The 20,474-nt window shown below is 56.6% G+C and overlaps 2 protein-coding genes across 4 annotated transcripts; both read right to left on the bottom strand.

Annotated features, from left to right (window-relative positions):
- Positions 1-6: 6 nt before the first annotated feature.
- On the bottom strand, positions 7-14,089 carry LOC123790971 (complement C4A (Chido/Rodgers blood group)). Its single transcript, XM_045795600.2, has 41 exons — positions 13,944-14,089; positions 13,608-13,806; positions 13,132-13,333; positions 12,853-12,923; positions 12,681-12,766; positions 12,423-12,505; positions 12,146-12,242; positions 11,876-11,981; positions 11,643-11,775; positions 11,092-11,207; positions 10,811-10,987; positions 10,480-10,665; positions 10,158-10,343; positions 9,836-9,994; positions 9,441-9,567; positions 9,195-9,266; positions 8,722-8,919; positions 8,519-8,630; positions 8,357-8,427; positions 7,949-8,088; positions 7,635-7,844; positions 7,336-7,387; positions 7,147-7,236; positions 6,804-7,013; positions 6,557-6,632; positions 6,235-6,391; positions 6,027-6,143; positions 5,749-5,920; positions 5,297-5,529; positions 5,059-5,226; positions 4,632-4,691; positions 3,590-3,683; positions 3,326-3,512; positions 3,113-3,203; positions 2,894-2,968; positions 1,445-1,547; positions 1,198-1,287; positions 1,002-1,100; positions 816-899; positions 403-535; positions 7-263 (listed from the first exon to the last, which is right to left on the bottom strand). Exons 1-41 carry the CDS (start codon positions 14,006-14,008, stop codon positions 122-124), a joined length of 5,229 nt encoding a protein of 1,742 aa, XP_045651556.2. The 5' UTR covers positions 14,009-14,089; the 3' UTR covers positions 7-121.
- An 861-nt stretch (positions 14,090-14,950) lies between these two features.
- Positions 14,951-20,466, bottom strand: WHR1 (winged helix repair factor 1). Of its 3 annotated transcripts, XM_087857955.1 has the most exons (7): positions 20,285-20,461; positions 20,054-20,190; positions 16,905-17,000; positions 16,488-16,627; positions 15,545-15,642; positions 15,287-15,434; positions 14,951-15,141 (listed from the first exon to the last, which is right to left on the bottom strand). In XM_087857955.1, the coding sequence occupies exons 1-7, from the start codon at positions 20,382-20,384 to the stop codon at positions 15,096-15,098; spliced, it is 765 nt and encodes a 254-aa protein (XP_087714081.1). In that variant the 5' UTR covers positions 20,385-20,461; the 3' UTR covers positions 14,951-15,095. The 3 variants fall into 3 exon arrangements, with proteins under 3 accessions (XP_087714081.1, XP_045651570.1, XP_087714080.1); XM_045795614.2 differs by lacking the exon at positions 16,905-17,000 and having other exon boundaries at positions 20,285-20,459; XM_087857954.1 differs by lacking the exons at positions 14,951-15,141; positions 15,287-15,434; positions 15,545-15,642; positions 16,488-16,627 and having other exon boundaries at positions 16,909-17,127; positions 19,750-20,190; positions 20,285-20,466.
- Between the last annotated feature and the right edge of the window lie 8 nt (positions 20,467-20,474).

Here is a 20,474-nt window from a genome sequence, read left to right as displayed (position 1 = left end):
GGCCGCTCTGCTGCAAAGGCCTTTATTGAGTCCCTGGGCCTGCCGGGGGAGTGTCCAGAGGCCCGTGTCCGGGGACCCGGTGACCATCCAGGCATCGCCGGGGGCCGCGGGAGGGCGACCCTTACACCTGGCACCCCTGAGCGCCGTACTCCTGGAGGAAGTCGCTGAGCTGGGCGCAGGCTGCCCGATGGCGGGTGCTCTGGCACAGGCGTTCAGAGGGCATCTCCTCGACCCAGGTGTTCGAGTCCAGCAGGTACTGGGGGCTGCAGAGGCAAGAGGGCAGTCAGCAGGGGTGGGGGAGACGGGCGCCTGGTTTCTGGCAGGGCAGGGTCTGAGTGCTGGGGATCCGTTCTCTCATGAGATGGGAGAACAGCAAGAGACAGAGGGCCCCAGAGAACTCACTCTCCCTTGAGGTCAAAGGTAGCTCCGTCCAGACCCATGATCAAATATTCTTTCCCAGGTTCCAGGCGAAGGCGGCAAGAGGCTCGAACCAGGAAGTTTCGGGTCTGATGGACTGTGGCCTTGGTGTCCTTGGCTGAGAGGATAAGGTGCACAGGAGTTGTCAGAGGTGAACAGAAGGTACAGGACCAGTGGGGGCCGGGGGCTGTGCCCGGAGCCTCTCATTTAGCCCTCGCTGCTCCTAACGGGGACCTACAACTGCTTTTTGGTTTATGGCCAAGCCCAGAGCTTCCAAGAGGCTGAGGGGCTTTGAGCTCAGCCTCGGAATGTTCGCTATCCTGGGCACCCGGGCCACAAACCCCGACCTTGGCTCCCTATATCCCCCAGCCCCACCGGCCCATCCGTTCTCTTCATACTGAAGTGCAGGACTTGGGTGATTCTGGTCTCAAAGAGGCGGAAGGCAGCTCTGCCATCTTCTCGGAGGACCTTCACCTGGAAGCCTACAAGGGCATTTAAGAGAAGGGAGCACGGGTTTGTTCCCCCTGCGGTCACGAGGCGCGGGTCCAAGCACAGAGCCCGGGGGCGGGCGCGGGCACACTGACCGTACTGCACGCGGGGGTAGTAGCAGGCGAACTTCATCCTGTAGCCCTCCTCGTCCTGCAGCCCCCGCTCCAGGGCACGGCGCTGTCGAGGGCACTTCCCTGCCACGGGCGGGGCAGATGAGCTGGGGTAGGCCCCCGCCTCACCGGCTTTCCGCCCCCGCCCCGGCCACCGCCCCGGCCCCGGCCCGGCTCTCACCCTCAGCACACTGGCAGACATCGGCAGAGCACAACGTGGACAAGAGTTTGCTCTTAGTGGGGGCCGCGTAAAACACAGAACATGTGCGCTCTGGAGGAAAGAGGGCAGTTAGAGTGCACGCCCCCCGACACCGTCTCCCCCACCCCAAGGAGCCACAGGACATCCCTGCCACCCAGCACTGCCCCACTTCCTGATGCCCATGTGGAGACACCTGCTCCAAACCTGCCAAGCGCCCCCAAGCGCTCACCGGGGTTGTAGTAATCATACAGGGCTGCGCTGGCTGGCTGCACAAGCCCCACGGCCACCTCCTGCACGGCCCCGAAGCCCACGCACTCCCGGGAGGTGGGGACCTGGCGCGGGGGGGAGGAGACGTCAGAGCGCACCCCCTGGGCCCTGCAGGCCGCTGTGCTGCGTCTCCTTGACCTGTCTCTGGTCTTATCTTCAGTGTCTTTCACATGCTAGTAACTTCCGGCTGCCGGAACTCTAAAAACTGCCCCCCCAAGGTCTCTGCTGACGTCACTGCCAGACAGTGACCTCGTCCCAGTCTCCAGTGCCCTGGGCAGAGTCTCACATCATGGACACGTTCTGCATGAAACTCTCTAAGCTCAGGGTTAGCTTCTGGCCATCCCTGGTTCTGACCCCGTCCAGCCTGACCATCCCTCTTCTTCCTTCCCAGAGGCGCAGTCCCTGGCCTGGCTCCTCTGGTCCTCTGTGCTCCCCTTGGGGGGGAGGGGGTCTCAACCGCTCCTTGCCTTTCACTAAACCCTTCCAGGCTGATGATTCCCAAATTAAACATTCAGCTTATTCTTACAGTAGGATTATTGTGGGACATGTAAGTTCTTCAAATTCACTCTGCCTGCCCCCCGAAGCCCACCCACCCTCCTAACGGCCTTGCTTCGTCATGGATGCACCCAGGCCCCCTTTATGTGTCAAAACATAACGGCAGGTGCTGTCACTCGCCCACCCACCCTGACCCTACAGCTCATGGCCTAGGCCCAGACCCCTCTCCTCACACCCACACTGGTCCAGTGCAGCCCGGTAACCTGCCAGGTTCCTTCCAGAGCTGTGCTGCTTAAGTCAACCCCTCGCCCAAAATCTTCCTGGCTTCTCATCTTTCTCTGCCTGGCTTCTCAGTCTAACGGGGTCTGGCCCCTCTGCAAGCACTGGGCAGGCGGGCTTCCTCGACCCCCACACACCTGACTAAAGGTATTACAGTATTAACACATCTTTTTCACATTTTCTCCAAGAGATTACACTAATGCTCAAAAAAGGTTTGAAGGCCCTCAGAGGGCTGATGATTCTTTGTTTTACCCAAATAACAGCATGGAAAGACAAAAGCAAGTCATCCATGACAGTCATCACTTTATAAGAGAAAACATACTTCAATATCAAAAACAAAAACCAAAAAAACAAGGAAGGTCAACAACGAACAACAAAGGCGGCCCTCGAGTTGAGTAAATTCATTTATGAACGGCTCACACTCGAGTCCTTCCCTGCTGACTGGCACCAGTCCCCGAGCCACATCCGGGGTTCAGCCCCCATTGCTTCCAGGCAGGGGGCCTCCCTGGCCCGCCCCTAACTCTGCTCTGACACACTCTCGTCCTGTCTTCCTGCTCACATCACAAGTTCTCTCTCAGGTCACCCATGCTCAGTAAACCCAGGGTCGTCCTTCCCCATGTCCCCTCTCCCTGCTCACCGAGTCAAAGTACAGCAGGACGTGGGGCCCCTCGGTCTCAAAATGACTCACATAGCGGTCAGAGAGGGAGGCCAGCTGTGGGGAAAGACAGATGGTGACAGGGAGGTGGCCCGGGGCCCTGCACGAGACAGCGTTCTGCGGCTGGGACAGCTTCGGGGATGGAGCTGGGCTCCCGGGGGCACAAGGGCCCCCCCACCCACCCCGGGCAGCTGACCGCACCTTCTCCAGGTCGGCACGCAAGGCGCTGAATCCACTCAGGAGGGTGATGTCGGCAATGGCCATGCCCGATAGCCCCACCTGGCTGTTCCGCCTGCAGAGAGACATGTCCAGGGCCCACGTTCTTCCGGGTGGCCGATGGCCAGCCCCAGCCTCTGCCCTGCCTCCGGCTCCAGGCCGGCAGTGCCCCGTGTCGGGCGCAGCCCGCACACTCACCAGATGCACACGGTGTACTGCACTCTGGATTCCTGCTCGTCGGGCTCCCTGGGCGCCTCCCGCCTGCGGCGATTCCGCCGCCTCTCAAACAGCTCCAGGGGCGTCACGGTCTGGGAACTGGCACCCAGGTCGTCCTTGGCTGGAAGCTCCTCATACACATAGTCCTCGTAGTCCTCGTTGGCCTCCCCTGCACAGGCATGGTGGTGGGGCTGGGCTGCTGCACGGGCCCCCATGGCGCCCACGGCCTCCGAACCCCACACTCACTTGTGTATTCAACGTGGCCCGTGACGGTGACTTCAATCTGAAGATCCTCACAGGTCGTGTTCTTCAGGTCCAGGACGTTATAGGTACGAAGGATCTAGCTCAACAAGGGGTGAGAACAGAGGACACTTGGGGCCCAGACCTTTCTCCAGGACCACACCTGGGCCATCCCCTGGGTTGAGGGATTCCAGGCCTTCGGCCCCCTCATCCCTCTTTACCAGCCCATAAATGTGCATGGCCCGGGGACTGGGTTAGCTGGCGAGACGGGGGGCAGGGGCCTGCCCTCAGCGGCGAACACTCTACATGGGGCACAGAAGAGGCTAGAATGGAAAGCTCAGGAGAGGCTTCTGGCGAAAGCTTACAGGAGAAGAATGAGTTTGTCACTTGGGAAGAGGAGGGGACGGACATTCAAGGCAAGGAGATCTGTGTAGATGAGTGGATCTGTCTGGCCAGAGAGGTGGGCACATGCTCAACCGCAGAGGTGGAGGAGTTTGACTTCTCCAGGGCTAGTCTGACGGGTGTTTTCAGAAGGTTGATTCCACAGCAGTGTGCACAACAGGTCAGAGGGGTGAGATACGGGTTAGGGAGAAGTTCCAACACTGGCTTAGCACAGTCTAGGAAACAAGTAACAGGGGCCCCAGGCAGCAGGGGAGCAGAGGAGGAGCTGCTGGGGCCATAAAGGAAGGGCTGGGGTGGGGACACTAAGGTGGCCTCCAGAGTGGCAGCTGGGCTCCTGTGGGGAAGGGGCCCTGTCAGTCAGATGAGGGGACCCAGGAGGAAGAAGGGGTTTGAGGTGCTGTGTGACACGTGGGGCCTGTGGCTCAGGAGAGAGGCCTGGGTTGAGGTGCTGGGTGTGTACGTCATCAACACTGGTGGGGGGTGGGGGGGGGAAGGAGAGGACAGGTGCCCAGAGAGGGCAGAGACCGGAGTGAGGGGGAATGCCCACCCGGGGGTGTCTCCCTCCTTCCCCCCATAAGCTCCGCCCTCAGGCCTCCCGCTCCAGACCTGTGCTGGGTCCCAGGCATCCAGTGCCACTGGCTCTCACCTTCAAGGTCCCTTTGCTGTTGCCTCCCACCTTCACATTAATCTTGCTGCCCAAGGAGAACTTGCAGGAACGGAGAAGGGAAAGGGATGTCAGAGAGGCACACAAGGGCCACCTCCTCCCTGAAAACAACCTCTCCCCGCTCCCACCTCACACGCCCCCGAAGCTGACACCGCCACGTGCGCTATCGCACTTCAGCCCCCTAAAAACCCTGTTGGGTAGACTCTGCATATGTTAATTTTGAGATGAGAAAAATAAAGCTCAGAGGTTTGGTGACTTTCTCCAGGTCACGTGGCAAGTAGGTCTTCCCACAAGGACATCAGGATGAGATGCCGTGGGGATTCCACAAGGGTGGGGGGCCAGGGACGGCTTCCGGCCTGGCCACAGGAGGCCCAGGGGGCATGGCAAGCCAGGTGAGGGAGTGGCTCACCTGCAGCTCCTCCTCCAGCCCCTGAATTTGGTGGTTGTTCAGATGCAGTTCATGGGACTTGAACCCACTGCGGCCCACGGAGCTGAGAGTTACATTGAGCACCCTCTCTTCGGGGGTGTGGGAAGCAATCCAGTACGCAGACAGAGCGTCCAAGGCTATCACTGTGTCCTGGGGAGGTGAGCCACTCAGGCACTTGGTCTCGGGACCACCCACCCCGGAGCCCTGGGGAAGCCCCTACCTGGGTGCTGCGGAACCCCCCTTGGAAACTGCCCTGGTGGGTAAGCCAGGCTGCAGCATGGTCGGCCTCCTCTGACTTGCCCTCCCGAAGCAGCAGGTGAAGCAGGCCATAGGCTGTGGTTTCAATCCACACAGCCGGGGCCTGGGGCACCGGGTCTGATGGGCCTTGAGGAGCCAGGGTGGCTGGGACAGCATTGCTCTGAGAACCAGGGACTGAGCCCCAGTACAGGTTATCTGGAAGTGAAGGGAGACCCACAGGTGAATGGGAGGGGGGCCTAGCTGCCTGGCCCTGTGACGCTCCCCATGTTGGGCTCTCCTGCTTCTACCCCAATTATCCCTGCTTATGCTTTCATTCCTTCTTGAGGTCTTCATTTGATTTCTCCCTTTGGGCACACTCAGGGGTCCCAGGTGCCCCGAGGCCCAGGCTCACTGCCAGGACCCCTGGGCTCTCACCCCCGGTCTTCTGGGCCATGGCCATGAGGTTGCGGTGGGCAACGTTCCGCAGGTCCTCAGAAGCCTTGGTGAGAGTCAGGGCATAGGCCGTGATGGCAGCTGCATGGGCACCCAGGGTCCCAGCACTCGCTTTCTCCCCCAAGAAGGAGTTTGCTCTGATGATGGAGATTTCCTAGGAGAAAGTGGGGAGGAAGTTCAGAGAGCAGGACACCTGGGTTCCTGGGGAGAAAGGGGGAAAGCTGGGGGCCAGGAAAGGGCAGACACCCGGGTACCCTTACCACTTTCTGCTTCAACTGCTCTGCAATGTCATCCTGGAAGACGGCCAGCCCATGCTGAAGGGCGATGACCACAAAGGCCGTGAGCGCCACAGTCTCATCATCTCCCACCAGGCCCCCCTAGTTGAAGGGGGTAGAAAAGAAGATGTCAACCAGGAGCAGGGAGGGGCAGGGAGAGCCCTCCCACCTGTCCAGCCTCCCAGCCCCGAACCTGCATGGCCCTGTGTAAAACCGGGCAGGGGTCCTGGAATGAACCGTCCGCCTGCTGCTGGGACAGCAGCCACCTGGCCGTCTCCTGCAGCTTTTCAGGTGAGCCGCCCACCTGCTCCTGGGCCAGACTCAGTACCTTCAGCACAAAGGCCGTGAGCCTGGCGGGGAGGGAGGGATGGCTGGGGACAGCGACCGGTCCCCATAGGGGACACATCCCCACTCATCCAGGCACCTGGTTATTCACCCTCCCACTGTACCTGGCTCTGCCCCCTCCCCCATCCCTGGCCCCCCTCAGAGACCCAGAAACACTCTCCCAACCTCACCAGGTGCTGCTGTCCCGCTCTAACCAAGCCCCGTAGGAACCATTTGTTTTCCGAAACTGCTGGATCCGCATGTAGCCTTGGGGACAAGAGGCAGCTGCTCAAGTGACACTCACTCTCCCACCATGTGTACCCAAAGCCACACTCCCACCAGGCACCCCCTTCCTTTTCCCTTCTAGCTAGCTGGGCTGCCCCTCTGCCTTGAACTGCCCGCTCCCAGCCCCACGCCCGCTTGCCCTTTTGCCCAGACCTTTCTGGATCAGGTCCACAGCGTGGTCCTTCGTCTCGGGGGGCAGCGTGCTCCACTGTTCCGTCTTGTCCAGGTAGCGGGAAGCAGCCAGTGTTGGAGCCAGTAAGATCATGGTTTGTTCCCCGCAGCCCTGGGGAAGCCTCAGCAGGGAGGCCAGGCCTCCTGGTGACAAGACCCCCTTAGAGCCCAAAGTGTCCAATGGATCTGAGGCTACAGGGGAGACGGAGGGTTAAGAATCAGAGAGCAGGTCTGGGGACCCATGGAATCATGGGATCAAACCGGGGTCCATGGGTGCCACATGAATCCGAGGCCGCCCCTGGGCAGAGACAGAGGACACTCCCACCTGTAACCCTGACAGAGCTGCTGAAATCTCCATCTGGGATGATATTGGGGTCAGAGTTCCCAGGAATCTCCAAGGTCCGAGCTCGGTGGTCTGGGGGATGGGGAAAGTTGGCCATCTGGTTGGCTGCCCACATCCCCCACCACCTACAACCCCATGAGGACACTGGTGGCTGGAGGAGGGGCTACTCACCCAGGGGATTGAGCTCATAGACAATCTCCTCTGTGTGGATGGCCCCTTCTTTCTGTCTCCGGGGAGCACAGCTATGAGAGGTCACACAGCACTACGGCCTGCCCCTCCCAGCGCGTGTTCCCCAGGACTTGGAGTTCGAGCATCAGGGACGGAGTGGGATCAGAATTGTAGAAGATGTAAACAGCACAAGGCATTGGTTTTGGGTGTTGGGCCTCTGGCCTGGCTAGCAGAGAGGCTGTGAGGTGGCAGGGGCGGGGGGCATAAACCTGGGAGCCTGGATTCAGAGCTGCTCCATTCACCTGAATTTGTAGAACCTTAGACACTGCGTCCCCCACAGGGAAGTCCGAGGACCCTCGAGCCACCACCTTCAGGGACACAGCCGCCGCCGCCGTGGGCACCACAGAGAAGGCAACAGGCCGGGCAGAGCCTGCAGGCACCAGGACACTCTGGGCCAGCCCTCCACCTCCAGCCAGGCACAGCCCCTCCACTGGGGACACGTGGACGCTCACCTGGGTGCAGGAAGATGGGGATGGCCAGAGCCCCAGGCCGGTTTGGCCCCCTGCCCCAGGTCCCACCCACTCCCCTGTGCGCTCAGGCTTCCACAGGGCCTCACAGTCAGATTTTTATTCAGGTAGTTGTAGAGGACCGGCCGCAGCTCAAGCTGCTCAAAGCGGCGGACGGAGATGGGCAAACGGAGGTGCAGGTGGAATTCACGGAACACTCGGATCCGGGCAGGCGTGGCCACACACAGGCCTGGTGGATGAGGGATGGTGTGGCAGAGGGGGCAGAGACCAGAGGCCTGGGGGTGTCATGGCCACAGGGCCCAGGAGGGAAAAGCGGAGGTGACCCAGTTCTGCCCCCCACCTGCCGCCACTTCCTAGCCTCCCAGCCCCAGCACATGCCAACACAGACTTCCCCAGGGCTCTGCCCCCAGTCCTGTGCGAAGAGCAAAGGGCTGAGTGGGAAGCCTAGGTCGGGTGGGGTGGGGGCGGGGGACTGAGGTCCAGGCAGGCCATCTCACCTGTGCTTTTAGACAAGCTCACACCATGGATCTCCCATGTGGTCAGAGAGTCAGGGAGCATCTGGGACAATCTGCGGTGGGAAAGGCGAGAAGCCCCGTCACACCCTGGGCTGGCCCCAGACACAGCCCAGAGCCAAGGCCAGGCCCACCACACCCCCTCACTGGAGGAAGCGGTCCACGTTCTCCACTCTCCAGAGCCAGTTCTCCGGGAAGAAGCTGCGCACAGGAATGTCATCTTCGTCGATCAGGTCCTCCTCCTGCAGGGCCTCCAGAGCTGGGGGACCACAGTGGGGGGAATGAGGAGGGGAACTATTCTGCCCTTCCAGAGGCTCCTGCCTGTCCCCCAGCCCCACCCAGAGCCTCACCTCGGGCAAGGCCCACCTGGCCCCTGGAGCGGGACTTCTTGCGCAGGTCCTCAGCAAACTGGCAGCAGGATAGGAAGGGCCCCCGGCAGGCCGGCTGCTGCACCCGAGCCGCCCGCTGCTCGCAGGAGCGTATCATGGGCAGCCTCGTCAGCCCATCCTGGCAGCAGCGCCTGGCTTCTGGGGAAGCATACTGGCCCACTACAGGGCCAGGTGAGGGTACGCACAGGGAAACCCATGGAGACACATCTCATTTCCCACCCGGACCTCTAGATACACAAGGACTCACCCTGAGAGACCAGGAACTCGGGTGAGGCCAATGGAGAGAACCTCCATCCACCTTCAACCCCAGAACTTGGGTCTCTGGCCCCAAATACCATACACAGGATCACTCAGGAGCAGAGCAGCCAAGAGGCAGACCCCGTCACCCTGACCCTTGGGCCAAGGCGAAAGCTGCATAGGCACCCACAACTCACACTTCTCGTGAATTGCCTTTTGGAAGTTCACGTTTCTCTTCTTCCGGGTTTTCTTCTTGGGACAGCTCAGACCTGATAGAAAGCAGCACTGCAGCCAAGCTCAAGGTGTATGGCCTTCCCCTCCCCTCCCTGCTCCCCTTCCCCGCCCGGCCCTTCCCACCAATCCTCTTCCCATCCTACGCCCTCAGGCCCCTCCTCCTTCCTGATCTTCCCACCACCCAACTCCCCTTCCTCCTCTGTTCTCACTTTTTCTGGCTGAGGTCAACAGGTCTCCATCAGAAAAGGCCAGACCAGCTGCCTCAAACACCTGAAGGGCATCGTCCCCACCTCCAGGACCACAGCCAAGGTCATAGCTGCTCACAACTTCCAAGACCTGGCAAGAAAAGGCTGGGATGTTGCGGGCAGGTTGAGGGCCAGATTGGCCGCTCAGCTCCAGGTGAGGAGGCAGGGTATGGGCGACCCTGAAGGAGATACACAGAGTGGGGAAATAGAGACCGCAGCGGCCTGGGCTTGAGGGAAGCCTGGGGGGAGTCTGCGGGAAGCCTGCGTGAGACCTTGGGGCCAGGTCCGGGGCTCAGGACAGCAGGACAATGAGCCCCAGAGCGGAGGGAGGGCTGGCGAGAACGGGGGTCTACACACACCTTGCCCATGTTGAGGGGCCTGTGCGAACTCCCACCCACAGCATACAGAGCCGAGTCCACGGCTCCCAGCGCCACCACGGCTGGAGCGGCTGTCTGCAGGTGGAGCTTTACAAACTCCCCAGGACGGTACTCCTTGGCACTGTCCACGTTCAGCTCCAGCTGGCAGGGGCGGGAGGAGGGGGCGGTCAGAGTGGGGAGAGCTTCATTCAGCCCTGTGCGTCCCCAGTGTACCCCAAAGCAAATCCGTGCCCTGCTCACACTGTCTTCTTTCTCTCTTGACCCCCTCATGCACAGACGCGCCACCTCTCCCGAAGCCAGTTACCTTGCCCTCACAGGCCCCTGGCTGGACGTCCACTCGCAGGGAGTTGGCCACTGGGACGCCCCCATGATAGTAGAAGGCCACAAGGTAGAAGGAGGGTACCAAGTGATGGTCCACAAACACGGAGACTGAGGTCAGGTCCGTCCTGGGCTCTCGAGTCACAGACACGATCTGGCCCCGGGATAGGATCTGGGGCAAGAGTGGTTTCCTCTTCACTGTGCTCCCCCAATCCTGAAACCCTTCCCTCAACCCCCAAGGGCTCTCTCCTGCCTGAGATCCTCCCTGCACCCTGCCCTCCCTCCTTGACAGCCCAGCTTCAGCGCACCATGTAGTAGTAATGAGAGAAGCTGCCCTCACTGACTCCCACAGCTCGCAGGTTCAGGATGAGAGTGTCCCCGACGCGAGGGGGTCGAGGATCCGGCCGCTCAATGGACAGAAACCTGGAGCCTCCTGAGGGTGGGGCTCTCACAGTGAGCCTGGCTATGGCTGGGTGAGGGGAGCCTGCAGACACCTGGAAAGAGGGGCAGGGCAGGGGTAGGGTCCGTGGCAAGGATCCTGGTCCCCAGCTTCTTCCCCCAGCCTGGGACAAGGATTCTCAGGAAGCTGGCCAGCGTTTCCTTCCTTCCCCTACCCTGTCCGACGAGTGGGAATCCTACCAAGAGCTGCACTTCTGAGATGGACTTCGGTGTAACGATGGGAACGACGACTTGGCCACTCCCATCTGTGTTTTGGTCGATGTCCTGGATTCTAGAAGTAGATCCAGAAGACAATGTAGCCGAAACTTTTACAGGAACACCAGAGGCCGGGAAGCCAGATATGTCTCGGACCAGGGCCTAGGTGAGCGGGGGAGGGACAGAAAAAGGAGACTGCTAAGTGAGGCCCCGTGCCCTCCTGACAACACCCCACCCCCCACTCATCTTCCCTCTCCAGAAGAAACCTGCAGCAGAAAGGGGGCCCCAGGCACAAGGTGTCGCTTGGTGTTGCTAAGATCCAAGGAGAAGGGAGATGACACAAAACGCCAAGATGTGAGCTCTGCTTCCTCCATCTCTCCCCCTGCAAGAGATGGGGCAGAAAGAGGTGGAGGGCAGAGAGCCACGGAGAGAGGAGTGGGAGAGCCAGGGAGCCTGCAGCTCAAGTGCTTCCGGCCCATGAGACACTAACTCCTCAGACGTGTCAGGGCACGGGCCGTCTTGTATTCATCTCTGTGTGCTGAGACCAGCACGGGACCCAGCACACGGATGGTGTGTAACTCCCATCTGCTGGATGGATGGAGGAGTGGGTGAAGAAAAAAAACTGAGACGGGGAAAGGGGTACCTTCTCCTGAAACCACCCAGAAACACAGCTGGGGAGAGACAGTCTCCTGGGTCTTTCCTGGCTTTGGGTGCAAGACGAGGGTAAGAGCAGGGAATGGTGTCGATGCTGGAGAACAGAGGGTCAGCTTGAGGTCAGAGACTGGGGGCTGGGGTTACAATCAGGGAAGCCTCTCACCTGGAGACTCAATGATGGCAGCTGCAACATAGAGGCGCAGCCCGGGGAGGTCAGCAACGCTAACATGAACCTTCTCCAGGGCACCCTGAACCTCAGCCTTTGAGAGGGAAATATGGCACTGGCCATCTACCAGCTGCGGGGAAAAGAAAACAGGGCCTGGGGTGAGATTTGTCTCTCTCCTCCCCTCCCCCACAGCTTCCTCGCCTCCCCCACACCCCCACCCTCTTTCCTACCTTAGTCTGACTCTCCAGCCCCCGAAGGAAAGTCTTATCGCCATTCTCACCCAGGAGCCCGAAGCGCACGTATGCCACCCCTTGCACTGGCTTCCCATAGACATACCTGCCGCCACAGAGAGAGTGGGAAGAGGGTGGGTCTAGGAAATAAGGCCAATGTCTCAGGGTGGGGGTGGGGGCGGCGCTGGGGCGAGGGGAGGCAGGGCTTCACAGCTCCTTCAGACTGAACGGGGAACCCTGGGCGCCCCACGTGGGGGATGGGAGAGTTACCTGGCCTGGACGTCTAATTGGATCTCATCGAGAAAGCCAGGCACTGTCAGGATGTAGGGCTTTCCAGGAACAATCTTCACCTCAAAGTTGGGAAGGACTGAACCAGGGTGAAGGGGTGGCAGGTCAGACTAGTGAAAGGACCCTTCAAAGACTTCCCTCCCCTCGGGGGCTGTGGCACCCATACCTCCCTGCCCCCGCCCTGCCCCCACCGCCTCCCCTTCTGTGTGTATCTCCTTTAGGAAAGGAGATGCTCGTCCTGAATGTCTCCAGCTCTCACCATATTTCTTCACCTCAAACTGGGTGCTGCTGTTAGAGTCTCGGGCATCTGAGAACCGGGCTGAGATCCTCCAAGTCCCTGGCCTACAAATGGGGGAGGGACTCAGCCTGCTGGTACAAGAGGCCCACGGAGAGCCAGAGGACTGACTGGGCGAAAACCAGAACTGTGAGGGGGGCTCAAGGTCTGACTGTGTGGTGGAGGCACAGACCCAAGGGAGATGGGCACGGGAGGGGCCGTCACCAGGTCGGGGGAGCTCACTCTGCGATATCAGGAATCAGGAAGTCATCCTGGAAGATGGAGGAAGTGTACACTTCCCTCTTCCTCACACGGAGGCCACGAGAGTTCTGCAGTGGGAGTATAAGTGGTCACAGGTGGGAGGTCAGAGCAGCAGCCCTGCTGACCAAGAAGGTCAGAGAGGTCAGGGACTCACCTCTACCGTGACCGTAAGGGTGTCAGTGGATGGGCGCATCTTTTGATCCAGAGCAAAGATCCGGTACCGAACTGGGAGAGGAGGGCAAGAGGTGAGCAGGAATCCATTTGCAAACGGTGGGCCTCAGCCCCCACTGCTTCCAGGGAGCCCGGGGTAGGACAACAAATATTTGCCAAGCAGCCTCCCTGTGTGGCACATTCGGGCTGTCTCACTTACAAGGTGCCAAACATGCCTTGAGCAGGCTGGGAGCCAAAGTAGAGGCCCTGGGGCCCAACTCACCCCGCTGGCCAGGGTTATAAATGGGCTGGTCGGTCTGCAGAAAGAGGTGCCCCCGGCGAGAGGAGAAGAGCAGGTTGAGGCCCTGAATGTCTGTCTTTCTGGACAGAGAGTTCTTCAGCCATGGTGACTGGGCCACCAGCTGGACCTCGGGGCCACGGAGGAGGCGGTAGAGGCCACAGGTCTCTGCATCTTTCGGGGAGATCTGTCAGGAGAGGGAGAGGGAACAGGTCAGAGATAAAGCAGAAGGAAAAAGCCAAAGATGTAGATAGAAACAGGAAAGGTGACATTGTGGGGAGTGAGGGGAGAAGAGGAGAAGAGAAGAGAAGAGAAGAGAAGAGAAGAGAAGAGAAGAGAAGAGAAGAGAAGAGAAGAGAAGAGCAGGGCGGCCATTGAGATGACAAAACACTTATAGGAAGACACAGGGGAGCAGGGTGAGAGGCGCTAAGAAGCAGTAGAAGGGCGTGGAAGCTAGTTACCTGGAGGCTAAGGAGTATGAAGTCTTTTTGTGAGCTGAGGGAAAAGTCCGCCTTTGGGGAGCAGAAGGCATTCAAGTTGGATGGGTTTCTCAGGAACACTGATCCTGTCACTACCTGTCCCTGGGGAACATCCTCGAGCTGCACCCCCACTGAGAGGGGGACCCCCAGGTGAACCACGGAAGGTGAAAACAGGAGCAACCTAGGGAGAACAGGAAGGGGTCTGCATTCAGTGCCACCCGGGCCCCTCCATCTCTCACTCCTCTGTCAGGTCCGCCATGTCCGCTCTCCCATCACCAGCCCCGTCCCACTCAAGCACTAGAGGCCTTCCTCTGGGACCTGGGCTTCTGCAGGGATAAGGCGAAGAAGCTGGACACCCAGATCAGCCCCCAGAGGAGCCTCATGGCTGGAGGACCCAAGAGGGATCAGACTCGTCCGTCCGCCTGCTCCTCTCTGGTCAACCCAGGGCTTGGCGCAGATTTGACTCTGGACCTTGCTCCTCCCCTGGCCCAGCTCAGCCGGGAAACCATGTGACAGGCAAGAAACGCAACTGGCCCCAGGCCCAGTATTTAGCAGGGGCAGGGGGAGGGGGAACAACACCCCAGATACCTGGGTCTCTGAGGGAATCTGAGGAAATCATGGCCCAGAGTTATGTCCTGGAATTCCCTGTTAACCCCTCTCATCCCAGTGCCCTGGGCAGCCCCTCTACGGGGTACATCTGGGTATCTATGTACATACATAGATAGATACATGCTCCAGTGCGCGTGGGAATAGGAGTCCAATGTGGCGCCGTACATGGTTGAAGACACATGGCTCCTTTGTAAAAATCTTAACAAGGTACAAGACCCTTATCTCTAACTACAACCCGCACAAAACCTGAATGACACCAGACCTTTCTTTGCTTTGCGGCGGCCCTAACAGAAATTCTGTGGTTTAGGCGATCAGGCATACCTTCACCATCTCTCAGGGGGAGAACTGACCTCAGTGTCCTTTTATCTCTCTGAACAATGAGGCAAAGCTCAGGCTCAAATTTGGCTTTAACTCTACCCCCAAACGAAGCGCCCAAATACACATCACATGAAACAAGACATCCAGGAAATTGCAGAAGTACTTTATTTGGCAGTTTTACCTCAACATGTAGGACAGAGAACTCTGCCCTCCCTACCAGCCCCCCCCCCAGAAATCCCGTCTTCCTATCCCAAGAGAGTGACAGCAGCACTTTGTTACAAGAAAGGCCACAGCCATGGCCTTGGCATGGCTTCTGGCTCCACTTCCATGGAAGGGCAGAGAAGCATTGCCCAAACCCCACCACTGGGTCAGAGCCCAGGTAAATAGCAGCAGTCACGTCTGACCCTTTGTGCAGATGCAAGGCCAATCCTTATCCAGGCTCCCACACCTTCCCAAGGTGACCCTGCCTCAGCCACCACTGGGCAGTACTCCTGGGCCCCTCTCACCCCACTCTGGGGAGGTATGCAATGACAAGCAGAATCCTCACGTCTCTGGCAGGCGGAGGAGAGTTCCAGAAGTGGTGGAGACACTATGCAAAAGAAAGACAAGGCTTGAGCCAGATACCTAGGCCAAAAGTCTGGGGGAAACTCAGAGCTTGGCCTGGGATATTCCAGAGGGAATCCAATCTTGGGTCACTGCTCGGTCATCTGCCAGAGGCTGGGGGTGAGACTCACCAGTCCACCAGCTGGGCCCCAATGAGGTCATGCACATGGTAGGTGAGGCCGAGTCGCACTGCGGCAGGCGCCCGCCGGCCCAAGAGCTCTGATAGGAGTAGCTCCCGGTACTTGGCCTTCCGGACCATGCCAAGGACAGCCTGGCGCCCTGGAGGAGAAGTGGCACAGGAGAGGGGAAAGGTGAATAAGGCTTGGGCCCCGAGGAGCTACCCAAAGGTGTTCTTGAGGGGGTGAGGACTTGAGCTGTGGACAGAATACCTTTAACAAAATATTTGATGAATCTCCCAGCTCCAGGCACGGCCAACCACCAACTCCCAGCATCTCGGACAGTGAGGACTCCAGCATTCACTAGCTGCCTAAGGAGGGTGGGAAGCCAGGAGAGAGGAGGCTTGGGCTCTGAGAAGCCCTCCCTGCGCACTGATGCTTGGACACTGTCTCCCCAAAACTGGGCAACCATGTAAAGGGACTAAGTAACAGAAGCCCACCCTGGAGTGCTTCTCTGCTCATACCCTGCTGTTCAGTGCCCTGGCCCTTGCTTCTATTCCTCCACCTGGATGACCCCCCACCCCCATGCTTTCTTTTCCTGTTACTATTACTTGTTCAACTAAAGCAGCTTCTCCTCCTGGAAGCCCTCCTTGACCACATGCCCTGACACAGCCTCAGCCCAACCCCAGGGGAAACTCAAGGTCTTTCTTCTGTGCTCCTGCCACTGCCTACACATACCCCACCGTGGCTCCTCCCATGTCTTACTAAAAAGTTTGTAAAATGCTTTCATGTATACCTTGGGTTACAAAGTAGGGAGCCTGAGCCACAAAAGGGCCCCTGAAATGGAATTTTTATTTCGCCCTTGTCCAGTCACTGCTTTTTAACGTGAAGGCTTTAGGGGTATCCAAGCTCCTACCGTTCTCTATTCTCATGGTCTCAGCAGGGTTCACAACAGGCATTTATGGTGCCTGCGAGGCCTCTAAATTCATTGGATTAGCCACCCAGGTCTCTTGAATTCTAGGCTAAGGCTCTTTCCAAGGCCTCAGATAAAACAGGCCTCCTCTCTTGGGGGAGGAGTACAAATTTAGGTCATTTTCCTAAAAAGAAGAGTCCATCTTTTTGGCAGGTGCACCAGAAGGAGGACAAGGCTCGATGGGACTGGAAGGAGGCAGGGAAGTATCAGCTGCCTGAGTTCTGTTGTTCCCCCAAGTCTCACGTGATCTCTGGGTCCCTGAAGCCGAAGGTCTGTGTCATTTGGTCTTGTTGGAAGCTAAGGTCCCCACAGGCTGGAAGTACCGAAGCCAGAAACTTCTGCACTGCCCTAGCATATGGTCGGCCATCGCAGGCCTTGAGGACCTGGAAACAGAGATGACAGATGTATCTGGCCCCACCCTCACCCTCCACTGACCACCTCCAGAACAATATTTCTCTTCCTGTTTTCCCTTTTGCTCATGTCCTTCTACGTCTCATACTTTTCCTCCTTTTCTTCTCCTTTATATTACTACTTATCAGAGCCCTGTGTCCTCTCTGTGACACGTAGAGTGGGAGAATTGTCTCTTTTCCTTTTTATTTCCATTCTCCAATTTCCCTGCTTGCCCCCCACACCCCATGACACACACACAGTTGCACGCACCCTGGTCCTATAGTCCTCAGTGAAGATAATTCCATGGGCGTCCAAGTCAAAGCCTAGCTGGATGACTCTGATCTCCCCCTGCTCTTGAAGCTCCTTCTGTCTCCAGAGAGATGGGAGTAAACAGAAGGGTATCAGGGTAAGACACTCTGGCACACTCTGGGCGCTTTTGGGCAGGGAGATTTTCTTGCCAATACTGGGAATTTTTCTCTAAGCAAAGGAAAAACTGTGGGGAGAGAGTCAAGTGGATTACTAAATAGTCTTTTCAAATTAGTTACCCACCTTCCCACCCACCCACCTCATCAGTTGCCTATCAAGCAATCTACATTGCCAGACACTAAGATAAAATAGTGATTAAGACATAGGCCCCGCCTTCAAAGAATTAACAGTTAAGACTTTGGGTGAGGGAAGGTGGGAAGGTAGGGAAGATACCTGAAGAGATAACAGCAAATCCATAATCACAAAAGTGTGTTAATCCCCCTCTCATAAATTCATAGGATAAGAATAAGCGAGGAAATAACTTCCATTAACTTTAGTTACTAAGAAACTACTAACTGAAAAATACATATTCTCTTCAAATACATAAAATATTTGGCAAAACTGACCACATAGCACAAACCAAGTCTCAATAAACTTCAAATGGCTGAAATCATACTGTGTATGTTCTCTGACCACAATACATTTGTGTCAGAAATCAGTAACAACTAGGTAATATGAAAACGCATAAAATCAAGACATACATTTCTAATCAGCCCTTGGTCTAAGAAAAAAGATCACAAAAGGAGTCAGAACGTATTTTAAACTGAATGATAACTAAAATATATGCCAAAGCTATATATATCTGCACAAGCTTAAGATAAACTACAACTTGACACAAATGTATTAAAAATGAAGAGAGAATTAAATTAATGGGAAAAAATGTAAAATAAACCCAACAGTAGAGGGTAAACACTAATTAAATAGAAAACATGTGTACAAGACAGCAAAGACTATTAAGATTGATAGGCCACTGGTGAGACTGACCAAGAAAATGAGGAGGGTGTGGGGACAGACTAGAAAAAGTACAGATAATCAGTGTAAAGAATGAAAAAAAGGGTCATCGCTACACATCCGATAGACAATAAAATGAGACTACAAACTTAATGCCAATGAATTTGAAAATTGAGATAAATTAACAATTGCCTAGAAACATACAATTTTTTTAACTAGAAAATGAGACATATTCACAAAATAGAAATCTATGAAAGTAAATGAACTATTGCTACATGAAACTGAGAATTTCAAAAATATCTAATGAAACAAGATATAAATACAGTACATACATACAGTATGAGTTCGTTCATATCAAGATTAAAAATGGATAAAACTAAGCTACGTTGTTTATAGATAAACACATAGGTGATATAAAGAAAACCGAGGGAACAATTATCATACCAGTCAGGATCATAAGTCCTTTCAACTGGAGAGTGATGTGTGTGGCTATAGTTGGCCTTGGGTGGCGGTTAAATGCGTATCTGCTCTATGACCATTCTTTAAATTGTGTATGTGTTCGTATTTTCCTTTGCGCAATTTTTAAAGCTTTTTAAAAATTAAGGCTAACATCCCTAAATTAAAAAAAAACAACAACAAATACTCTGTAAGGAGTGGTTCCATCTAACTCACTTCCTCATGAAAGTGGAGCTAGTCTCCATCTTCCTTTTCTTCCCTCTTTTCAACCTGATAGGTTGCCATTAATCCTCCACCTGCTAAATTCAATGGACAGATTTTGGATATTATTTTACTTAATCCCTTTACCAACCATTGCCTTAAATCACAGGTTCTAACACTGCCAACTCTTCTACCTCCTTGAAAATCTACTTCCTTTCTCAATAGACCTCTTCCTGGGTTCCTAACTCTGGCAATTCCTTGTCAGCCTCTTCCAGAGACTCCTCTTCCTCTGCTTTCCCCTTACATCAATGGATCTCAAATTTTAAGCAACATTAAGAATCACTTGAGACAGTAATTCAAAATGTAGATTCTCAGTTCCTACCTCAAGAGATCTGCACTATTAGCCTTAGGGGAGAACCAGGAGCCTTTATTTTTGAGTAAGCAGCCCAGGTAATTCTGATATGGGGAGAACTCAGGACATACTTTGAGAAACACTACCTTAAACGTGGGTATCTCTCACATTGTAGACTTGGCCCTTTCACTCTAAACTTGAGGTCCTTAACGCTGGACCTCAGAGGACCTATGAAACAACCTCCCTCCCCTGACAAAAAATGCACATACACCTAGTATGTATGTGGCATGTATGTATTTTTCTAAAAAGAAAGAGCCATAGCTTTCATTATCTTTTAAAGTTTGTAAGAAGGTTAAAAATTACTCCTCTACTCACTCTTCCTACCCAATCTCACCCACATCAAGACTGAACCAGTGCTCATACCGCAATGACTTCAAATCTAGTATCACTGGCCCAGAATCCTCTCCAGTCCCTCATATCCAACTGTCCACTGCACACTTGCCTTTGGATGCTCAAGAACGTCCAGCTCGTACAAAATCAAGCATTTCATCCGCCCCAACAACTCAGTGCCCTCCTACTCTATTCACTCCATCATCCAGAAAATCTGGGTCATCCCGGACTCCTCCCTCTTCCCCACTCCCCACATCCCTCACCTTCACCATCCTCGCCCTCCCTGCGCACTCCCCTCATTTAGGCCTTCACCAGTTCTCCGCTGCAATGTCTTCCTAACTGATCTCCCAGTCTCATCTCACTCCCTCCCATCCACGCAACACAGCGTTCCCTCTCCTGGTTAACGTTCTCTTCCAGCTCATCGCCTTCGGTGTTAAGGCAGAAACAACACTGACGCACGAGGCCTGCCGCGATCTGACGTCTGCCTGCATTCCCAGCGCAGTAAAGCTCCAACTATGCCCGATGCCTCCGTTTTCCCAAAAGAGTCGCTCTTCCACCTCCAGGATGTGGCAAGCTCTCCGCTGCCGGAGGGTCTTTTAACAGGGTCTGTGGCATTTTCCTTGGCCCAGCAGGGCCCGGCCCAGAGAGACCGAACGCCCGCCCGAGCGCCGGCGGACCCACTGCGCGTCAGAGTGATGGGGCCCCTCGGGAGCGCCCGCGAGGCCGGGAAGCGGCTTCCGTCCGTCGCTCCGACGCCGCTCACCAGCTGCCGGTCGGCCGCCGTCCGGTCGGGCACGAGGCTGTACACCTGGCTCCTCAGCGCGATGGGCGGCAGCGCGTCCTCGAAGAGGCCTCGCGGGAACAGCTGCACCAGCTCGGCGACGGCCGCGCGCGCCGACCCTGGGCGGAGAGGCCGGGTCACTGAGGCGGAAAGGGGGCGGGGGGCGCCGTTCTCCCACCGCACGCCGCCTCGCCCCGGGGCCGCCGCGCTTACCGGACTCGCCCCTCAGAGGCTCTGCCTCTGCCTGCCCTCGTTCCCGCCGCCTCTTCAGCCCAAAGGCGTCCGGGACCAGGCGCTGCCTCTTCCGGCTCATCTCCCTGGATCTCAGGCTGTCAAGGAAGAGGTCGGCGTTGAGGGAAGGGGACACCAAGACGGCGTCTTCCGGCGCAGAGCAGTGACGTCG

The sequence above is a fragment of the Ursus americanus genome, chromosome 32 (genome assembly GCF_024610735.1).
Source record: "Ursus americanus isolate L20-20 chromosome 32, mUrsAme1.1.p, whole genome shotgun sequence".
Classification (NCBI taxonomy): domain Eukaryota; kingdom Metazoa; phylum Chordata; class Mammalia; order Carnivora; family Ursidae; genus Ursus; species Ursus americanus.
This window is presented reverse-complemented; position numbering and strand designations above follow the sequence as displayed.